General features: G+C 46.8%; 1 protein-coding gene across 3 annotated transcripts in view; it reads left to right on the top strand.

Moving 5' to 3' along the window:
* Positions 1–5,102, top strand: part of MAML3 (mastermind like transcriptional coactivator 3) — a 606,598-nt gene extending 601,496 nt beyond the window's left edge. For all 3 annotated transcript variants that reach the window (XM_047856758.1, XM_047856756.1, XM_047856757.1), the window contains one exon: positions 1,826–5,102. In XM_047856758.1, coding sequence (XP_047712714.1) covers positions 1,826–2,823 — 998 coding nt within the window. In that variant the 3' untranslated portion in view covers positions 2,824–5,102. The remainder of the gene's footprint in view (positions 1–1,825) is intronic.
* Positions 5,103–9,285: the final 4,183 nt, after the last annotated feature.

Here is a 9,285-nt window from a genome sequence, read left to right on the forward strand (position 1 = left end):
CCTCTAAAGAAAGGAACCTATTTGTCATTCACAAAAGTAGCCCAGACCATATCCAGTCCCTCAACATATCCATTATAAACATACAACAAAAATGTCCAAAAAAAAAAAAAAAAAATGGAAGTCTTTTTGTCTCTTTCCAGCAGCTCATCAGTCTGTTTATGCAATTTGGGTCTAGCCAATCAGTCTCCGAGTCAGCAATATTTTCTCCTTAAATTTTTTTTTTTTTTTTACAAACAACTCAATAACCCATTTCACCACAGTTGATCAGATTGGCCATGCAGTCGATACAAATTTAGTCGTTAAGGTCACAAAACTTCGTAACAAGATTACAGACAATATATACCACCATCCAGTGTTTAACAGGAACTTTTGATTTTCTTTTTTTAAATCACTTCGATATAATGAAGCTTAAAACAGAAAACCGAAACATTTCTAGGGATCTCTCCAGCCCTTTCGGGTTTCCCCACAGTAACCATTTCATTTCTCAATGCAGCATGATATTGATCTCAGGCCACAAAAACTTAAGTCATAATCAAAATTCCCATAATTTTCTTTCTTTAAGAAAGAAAGAAAATATGGAGACATAGTTGCTGCCCAGAAATCAATAACCCCATCAGGAAGACAGAAACACACTTATCTGCCAAGGTGCCAAGCTTAACAAGGTTAGACTGTTCTCGTCTGGCTTTTCATCCCATCTCATCCCAGTTGCAGGTAGTATCACATTTGCTTATAATATTGATTGGCCCCCAGGCTGCATCTTTTTTAAATGTCCAGGAAAAAAAAAAACTATTTTTCTTGGTCTTAGAGACTCAGTCATTAGCTGGGACATAGGGAAAACTCATTGTTGTGCACCTCCTAGCCCTTTACAGCATTGACTGGGGTTCTCAGGGTGACATTTCTATTCTCTTGGCTGATTCGGAAATTTCTTAGGAACATGTAAAGAAGGACTCACTCAAATGCCTAATTAGAGTTGAGGGACTTGGCATTCAGACTCTGGCCAACTTTTAAACAGCATCATTAAAAACCGTGTTAGCAATCTGCTGAGAGAAGTGGTCACTGCCGATTTGAAGGAGTGAGTGGACTTTGCTGGAGAAATGCATAAAGTTCATTGCCAAAGAGCAAGTAGCAGGATGATTTCTTTTTCTAGCTCAGGAAGCTGGCCATTGTGCACTGACATGTTATGATTCAGACAATCTGGAGCGTGTGGAAATCTAGAGAGTGGATCCAAAAAGTGTCCCATCTGTCGAAATAGCTTCTTAGCAGGAGCAGTGGCCTTTAACCTCTCAAATCCTACTCAAGTCTTAAGGGAAATTAGTCTAATGGTCTTTATTGATAGTATTCTCTACTGAACCGTGTTCCACATCACAAAGAGAAAACACAAAGTGATCGGCCATTTCTTCTTAATTTAGCCCAGGAGGTGAATTCCCGCTCACCTCCAAGAAAAATGGTATCTGATTGGTTGAGGGTGGCATCCTGTCCAGAAGAGTGAGAAACATCTTGCTTCTGCAAGTGAAAATAATAATCACAGAGTTATCAAGACAACTACAAAAGCACGTGTCCAGTATCCAGTAGGATCCCTATTTTCATGTGTCTATAAAACAGTTAGTGGTGGTTATCTCTGATGGTGGGAATTTAAGTACTTTTGTACTTTTCAGCGTCCTACAAATTTTTTGTAATCAGCATATGTTACAGTCAGAAAAATAATCACTTTGGTGGATCTTTTCATATAAAAGAATTTGGTCATTCCTAAAGAAAACTCCAGCAACGTGTTACAGTAACGTGCATATTGAGATGAGTGAATGGGTCCATTTTTTTCCCCCTGCAGGTTCTCCCCAGGATATAGCAGCCGTGAGAAGCCAAGCAGCCCTCCAGAGCATTCGAACATCACGGTTGATGGCACAGAATGCGGGCATGATGGGAATGGGACCCTCCCAGAACCCAGGGACAATGGCCACGGCAGCAGCCCAGTCGGAGATGGGACTGGCCCCTTATAGTAACACACCTACCAGCCAACCCGGAATGTACAGTATGAGCCCAGGAATGACCCAAATGTTGCAGCACCCAAACCAAAGTGGCATGAGCATCGCACACAACCAAGCCCAGGGGCCAAGGCAGCCCGCCTCCGGGCAAGGGGTTGGCATGGTGAGTGGCTTTGGACAGAGCATGCTGGTGAACTCGGCCATCAGCCAACAGCACCAGCAGATGAAAGGGCCCGTGAGCCAGGCTCTGCCAAGGCCCCAGGGCCCACCGAGGCTGCAGGGCATCATGGGCACGGTCCAGCAGGGAACGCAGAGCTGGCAACAGAGGAGCTTACAGGGGATGCCTGGGAGGACTAGTGGAGAACTGGGATCATTCAACAACGGTGCGAGCTACCCACTTCAGGCTGGCCAGCCGAGGCTGACCAAGCAACACTTCCCGCAGGGACTGGGCCAGGTTGTGGATGCTAACACCGGCGCGGTGAGAACCCTCAACCCAGCTGCCATGGGTCGGCAGATGATGCCACCGCTCCCAGGGCAGCAAGGCGGCGGCCAGGCCAGGCCGATGGTCATGTCCGGCCTAAGCCAGGGTGTCCCCGGCATGCCAGCGTTCAGCCAGCCCCCGGCACAGCAGCAGATGCCCAGTGGCAGCTTCGCCCCAAGCGGCCAGAGCCAGGCCTACGAGCGGAACCCCCCTCAGGACATGGCATACAATTACAGCGGCGAAGCCGCCGGGGCTTCCTTCCCCGGCCTCTCGGACAGTGCAGACCTCGTGGACTCCATCATCAAAGGGGGGCCGGGGGATGAGTGGATGCAGGAGCTCGATGAGTTGTTTGGGAACCCCTAGTCAAGAGGAGGCCCCAGGAGCCACAACTCTAGTGCTGAAAGCTTAAAACGTGAGAAAGAAACAGGATGTTGAGCCATCCCTGTTTTTCGTTTTTTTGACCCACGGAAACTGAGCAAAACTGCAGCTGGCCCACAGTGGAAGATCCAGGTGCCAATCGCAGCCCCCACTGGGCCTCGTTTCACCTGATTTTCACACAGCACTCAAGACAACACGCCACGCAGGTCCCTGCTGCGAGAGAGGGAGACACACTGGAGGCAGGTGGGGAAGACAGATCTGAAGCCCCTCGGCCCCGCACTCCCTGTGCCCGCCCGGCCCAGGGAGAGCTGCTCCAGCCCGTCACTCTGCTGCCCGGTGTGGGGTGTCCGTCAGCCCCTCCTGGCCCAGCTCCGGAGACCGCAGAGCCCGGGGCCGGGAAGAATCCCACGGAGGCTGCTGTGTGGTGGCACAGGCCAAGAGCGCAGGTCAGAAGTGCGCTGAACTCTGGCTGGAAAGAGCTGTCAGGCGTCAAGACGTGCTACTGTGTTTGGAGGGTGGACACGAAGAACAGTGAGATGTCACAGGGAGACTACAAAGGATCTTACAAGCCTGTCTGCTGCCCGTGATGACCCTCAGGAATTTTAGAGGCGTTGCTGCTAGCTGCCTCTCAAGGAAAGCCACGTGAGCCTAGAGAAGGGTCTGTCCGGCAGTCTTGGGGGAGGCAGCCCTCTGCTGGTGACCGTGGTGACGGTTCCCCGGGGCAGTTGGGCTGGAGCCTCCTGGGGCCTCGGTGCGATACTGATAACGTCCAGGCAGCTCACATCTATTTCCAGTGGCCACGGGGTGGAGAGACCCCGACTGGATGCTGTGTCGTCTTTCCCCACACCCCTCCCCACCCTGTTCCTTCTTGCCTCCACCCCATCCTGCCCCTGCTTTTCCTTACAGACTATTCCAGAAGAAATGAAGCTTTTGTCTTTAGGGGGCCTGGGCAGAATCAGAATAAACGCAAGAACGTAGACCGTGCCTGAAATGCAAAGGCAACACGAGTTTTTTTGCTCTAACATGTAGTCGAGTGAATATTCTCCGCCCGGAACTGAGCAGGCCCCTCTGATGTTCGACGGTGGGTTTATAGGAGCCACACCTGACACTTCTGGGACACCCTGGGAGGAATGGCCCCGATGGTCGCTGACTCTGGCTCCCTTTGGAAAAACCCCAGGGGTGTTGCTCTGAAATTGGCCTTGCCCTTAAACCCTACTCACTGGAAAGACAAATCTAAAACACTGAGAGACAAGGAACTGAAAAATCAATTGCCCCACCTTACACATTTTGATGATGAAAAGAAGGAAGATACAATTCCTCCCATATGGGCAAAGTAATCCGCTCAGAAAGTCCTGTACAGTCGTTCTCTTTGTAAATCACTCCAATCTGCCCTAAGCGAAGTCTGCCGGAAGGGATGACAACCTCTACCACTTCCTGTAAGGCTTGTCTTTTTAGTCCTTGCTGCTGTTCCCACTGTCCCGTTTTTGGAGGCCATGTGGCATAATTATTATCCGGAGTAAGAATGGCGTGTGCTTTTCTCCCACCACCCACCTGCTCCGTGTCCGAAACCCTGGCTCCCTCTGTACGCTCACATGCACCCCGCTGCGCCACACGTGGGCCAAGGCTGTGGGAGGCTGGACTGGGTGTACTCAGAGGGGGTCCCGAGAAGGGGGCTCGAATGGGAAGCTGGGGCCAGAGGATGGAGACAGGCAAGCAAGCAAACACTGCCCTTGGCTTGCTCACCACGTCCCAAGGTAGTGGATCTCCTGAGCAAGGGGCAGGATGGAGAGCAGGGGAGGCCGGGTGGGCCAGAGCCCAGGCAGAGGCTGTACCCTGGGAAGAGGTGGTGGCAGGTGACCTTAAGCCCCTTGCCTGGGGAGGGGCCACCACCAGGGAAACTCTTGAGTGGAAACAGATAAAAACCAAAAAAAAAAAAAAAAAAAAAAAAAAAATACACAAAGTAAACAAACAAGAAGACAGAAAGCATAATTACCTTTTTCTGAAAGGTACAGGAAACAAATATATAAGCAACAATGAGAAACTGGGGGTGGCTGATGGAGAGAAGGGGGCTCCATTACCTTGTAAAAGCTTCCTCCAAATGCTTAGTACTGGGACCAACTAAATAGAGAGGTAGATTTTAATAAGGTCGTTTTGTTTTTGTTTTTGTTTTTGTTTTTACTACGGTGCTGATGTATATGTAATGTCTAAAAAAGTTATTTGTAAATAAGTTTTTACAATACTGCAGATATCACTGGGTCTACTATCTGTAAAAAAATATACATATAAATATATATATACTGTTTGTTTAAAATAGAGTATTTTTATTTCATTCTTTAACTCATCATCACAGCAGTGGTATCGCACTTCAGATGACATCTAATGACTAATTTGTACTGTATGACCTATGGCAACTTGCTCCATTTTATTCAGATTTTTCTAGTTTTCTGTTTTTACTTTGTACATTGAGCATTGCTTATTTCCTTTTAAGAATTATGTACAGAACTCGGAAATGTAGAAATGAAGTGATGTTGACATACCACTTTTAAAGAAAAGAAAACAAATAAAAGATCATTATCTGAATCAACCCCGAATATAGTTTATTTTAGGGTTGTCACTGGGTCTCCAGCTTTAATTAAACAGATATACTTATGCCTGGGTTTTAATTGGTTAACTGCAGTTTTTGTCTCAAAATTCTTGATATCATTAACTGTTTAACAGTGGAGATCAACCATTCCCAGTCTTTTTAACTCAACCACACAACTAAAACTTTCTAAATTTTCGCCCCAAGGGATGTAGCAAAGGGAAGAGAAAAAGCCAGCTTTGAAAGGAACGTAATGAAGTCCATTTGTGGAATCATGTGCCATAACTGTTCCATTTCAACTGGTTCATTTAGAGGACTTGGAAAACTGATAGTAAAATTTTCATTAAAAAAAAAAGAGGGGCGTCTGGGTGGCTCAGTCGGTAAAGCTTCCAACTTCAGCTCAGGTCATGATCTTGCAGTCTGTGGGTTCAAGCCCTGCGTTGGGCTCTGTGCTGACAGCTTGGAGCCTGGAGCCTGCTTTGGATTCTGTGTTTCCCTCTCTTTCTGCCCCTCCCCCCTCCCTCTCTCTCTCTCTCTCTCAAAAATAAGTAAACATTAATATTAAAAAAAAAAAAAGAATCCTCAAGGGACATATGGAAGGAAAAGTAACAAAGGGGTCTTGCCCCACTATAGTGGACACTGTCCATGTACACTTACGTACACACACGCACGCACACACACACACACACAATCCACGCACACCTTACTTCCAGCCCTTGCTCTGCCCGCACCATCCACAGATTGCTGGAAATGCTTAGAGGTTTACATTTCTCCAGATCAACATTAGTCAACGAGTCGCTAGTGCAAGTGTGTGAGAAGATAGTTCGGCTTCCTGGACAAGCCCTGAGATAGGATTTAGGTCCTCCAGAGCTCCCCTGCGGCCTCAGGCAAACACCGGGACTTTGCCTGAAGTCCCTTCACTTGGCTTCTTGTCCTTCCCCACTCCGTTCCGATTACCCTCCTGGGGGGGACCTTCCTTAATGAATCACACACATGTGAATCCACTCCTCCCCTTTAGGAGACCTGTCCCTGAGACTTCCATGAAACTCGAAAAGGCATAGTGAAACCACACAATTCAAAACTACCTGGGTTAAGCAAAAAAAAAAAAAGAAAAAAGCCACAAAAACAATAAAGTCATCATCAGAAACAGATCCAAAACAAAGGTGAGTTTTAATAGATACAAACCAAGAGGAAGAATGCATTTGACTGAGTCACAGCCCGGCCCTACCGATGGGGCACTGTGGTTCCAGACTGGCTGGCACATGACAGCATGGAGAAAACAGTATGACACCGTGCTTTGTCCCAGCGATAAGGGCTTAGCACTCCACCAGAGAACAGGAGGTTGAAAAAGGAACTGACGGGGGTGGAGGGTGGGAAGGCTGATAAACAGAAATAAAATCTTGAAGCCGAGGAGAGTTGAGTACTTCTAGTCCCAAGTAGTCAAAACCACGTAGTTTCATTCACACGAAAACGCATTGTGCACGGAATGAATGGCATCCCCTTCTCCTTCAAGATGATTTCTTAGATGTAATCTTACTGACCTTTTTGAAATCCCAATGCAGTGAATGTGTGGTGGGGGAAGAGGTGGAGAATAAACATCTTCTTTCTAGGAAGTCACCAGGCATCTGCCCCGTGAGATGTATTTTGTTGCTGAAAGTTAAGGAGCACTCAGAAGCCCTTGACCCTTCTTTTCAAGGAAAGCTGTGTCTGGAGACAAAGGGTGAAAAACAAATGACCTGATTTTTTCCTTATTAATGACCTTTTTGGCCTCACCCCACCCACCTGCAACCCTGCAAAGGGCCGTGGGGAAGGGGAAGCGCCAGGGAACGGAACAGGGCTACTTGTTTGTATAACCAGCCCTCTGTCGTTAGATTTTCTTTTTCATTTTTTCCCCTCTTCTCTCTCCAGTCTTCTCCTCTAGTCTCTTTTTGAAGTTCCAAGGACATTTGACACCACTCTGGTGTCCTCTGGGGAAGCTGCCACGACCTGCGTGATTTCACGTGACAGGTGGAGGCGATTATGGCAGCATGCACCCAAGTGGGGCCCAAGTGTCCCTGCCAGGCCAGCACGGGTGCTGTGGCCCAACAGTCAGGCCTGTAGTGCTCGACTTGAAACAGATCTTCACCACTGCCAAGAAACCGATTTCAGGTTTTAACTTCATAGAAATGATTTTGAAACTTCTCGTTATGAACGTTATCAAACAAAAGTAGACGAGGGGTACAGCGAATAACTACACACTTTGCCATATATGCCTGACGTGCGTACTTGTCCAAATAAGTTCGACACATTAACTACTTCACCCCTCAACCTCTCAACACGCAGCTCCCAAGAATCTCTTCCCTAGCCACAAGACCGTTATCACACAACACAATGAACATTAATTCCCTCAGTATCATCTAATTCTCACTTTATATTCAGATTGTCCTTATCGTCTCCCAAATGTCTTCCATAGCTGGTTTTTTCCAAGCAGGATTTGATCAAGGATCCCACATTGCCATCTGGTTTTTATGCCCCTTAAGACTCTTTTAATATAGAACAGTTCTATGGGGCACCTGGGTGGCTCAGTCAGTTAAGCGTCCGGCTTCAGCTCAGGTCATGATATCACGGCTTGTGGGTTCGAGCCTCGTGTCTGTGCTGACAGCTCAGAGCCTGGAGCCTGCTTCTGATTCTGTGTCTCCCTCTCTTTCTGCCCCTCCCCTGCTCATGCTCTATCTCTCTCTGTCGCAAAAATAAATAAAAACATTCAAAATAAAATCCATCATGGGGCACCTGGGTGGCTCAGTCGGTTAAGCATCCAACTTCCGCTCAGGTCATGATCTCGCAGTTCACGGGTTCGAGCCCTGCATCGGGCTCTGTGCTGACAGCTCGGAGCCTGGAACCTGCTTTGGATTCTGTGTCTCCCTCTCTTTCTGCCCCTCCCTCGCTCACTCTCTCTCTCCCAAAAATCAATAAACATTAAAAAAAATTTTAATCCATCAACTCCTGTGTATGTGTGTATACATATATATACATACATACCACAAACAAAAGAAACTCACATTTCTCTGGCCAGCATGTTTGCTCCTTGTAGGCAAATGTACAGGAATTAAAATAATCAAGAGTTTGCCCTGGTGACAACAGAATTAGAACCAAGGAAAATTTTCTGATTCAAATGTTTAAAGATACAAAGCTCTGACATCCTGGTGTACCCATCTTTTTCCACAAGTTTTTAACCAAATTCTGTGTGTGTGTGTGTGTGTGTTTGTAGCTTACCTTTTTAAATAGCTCCAGTTTAGATGCAAAATAGAAATTGTTTATAAATCCTCAAGTGTAAGATTGGGAAAGTTGTGCGTTCTTTTCCCTACTTCCGAAGGATATGATTACGCAGTAATTGTTCCTCAGGATCAAAATTTTGCATTCTTTCCTCCTTATTGTCTTCAATGTGTGAAACAATTAAAATGTCACAATACAAGTCACCGTAACTGATCAGAAAACGAAAGTGTAAAAAGACCATAGAAACACAGCATTTTAGTGAGTATTAGCCCCATTTTTCCCAAGGAAGACAGGCAGAGTGCTACAAAGTGCTGCGGTAGCCTGAGCAGCAGGCAGGAGAACCGGATTAGTGCCGGTTGGCTCTGGTCTCCACCTCTTGGCTCCACTAACCCCATGGATGAGGTGCCTTAGTCAACGTCAAACAGCCAATGAGTGGGGGACCCAGACTAGTATCCAGATATCCCCGTTCCCAGACCGATACGTTCTCAGTGTATTGGGAGTACGTAGTAGTGCTATTTGGGATGCAAAGAGTTGTAATGTCTTTGCCACTATTCTGGAAACACTAGTGTTTGCCTTTATTTCTTTTCCTATTATTCATAGTCTTTTTTTTTTTT

This window comes from Prionailurus viverrinus, chromosome B1 (assembly GCF_022837055.1).
Source record: "Prionailurus viverrinus isolate Anna chromosome B1, UM_Priviv_1.0, whole genome shotgun sequence".
NCBI classification, from domain to species: domain Eukaryota; kingdom Metazoa; phylum Chordata; class Mammalia; order Carnivora; family Felidae; genus Prionailurus; species Prionailurus viverrinus.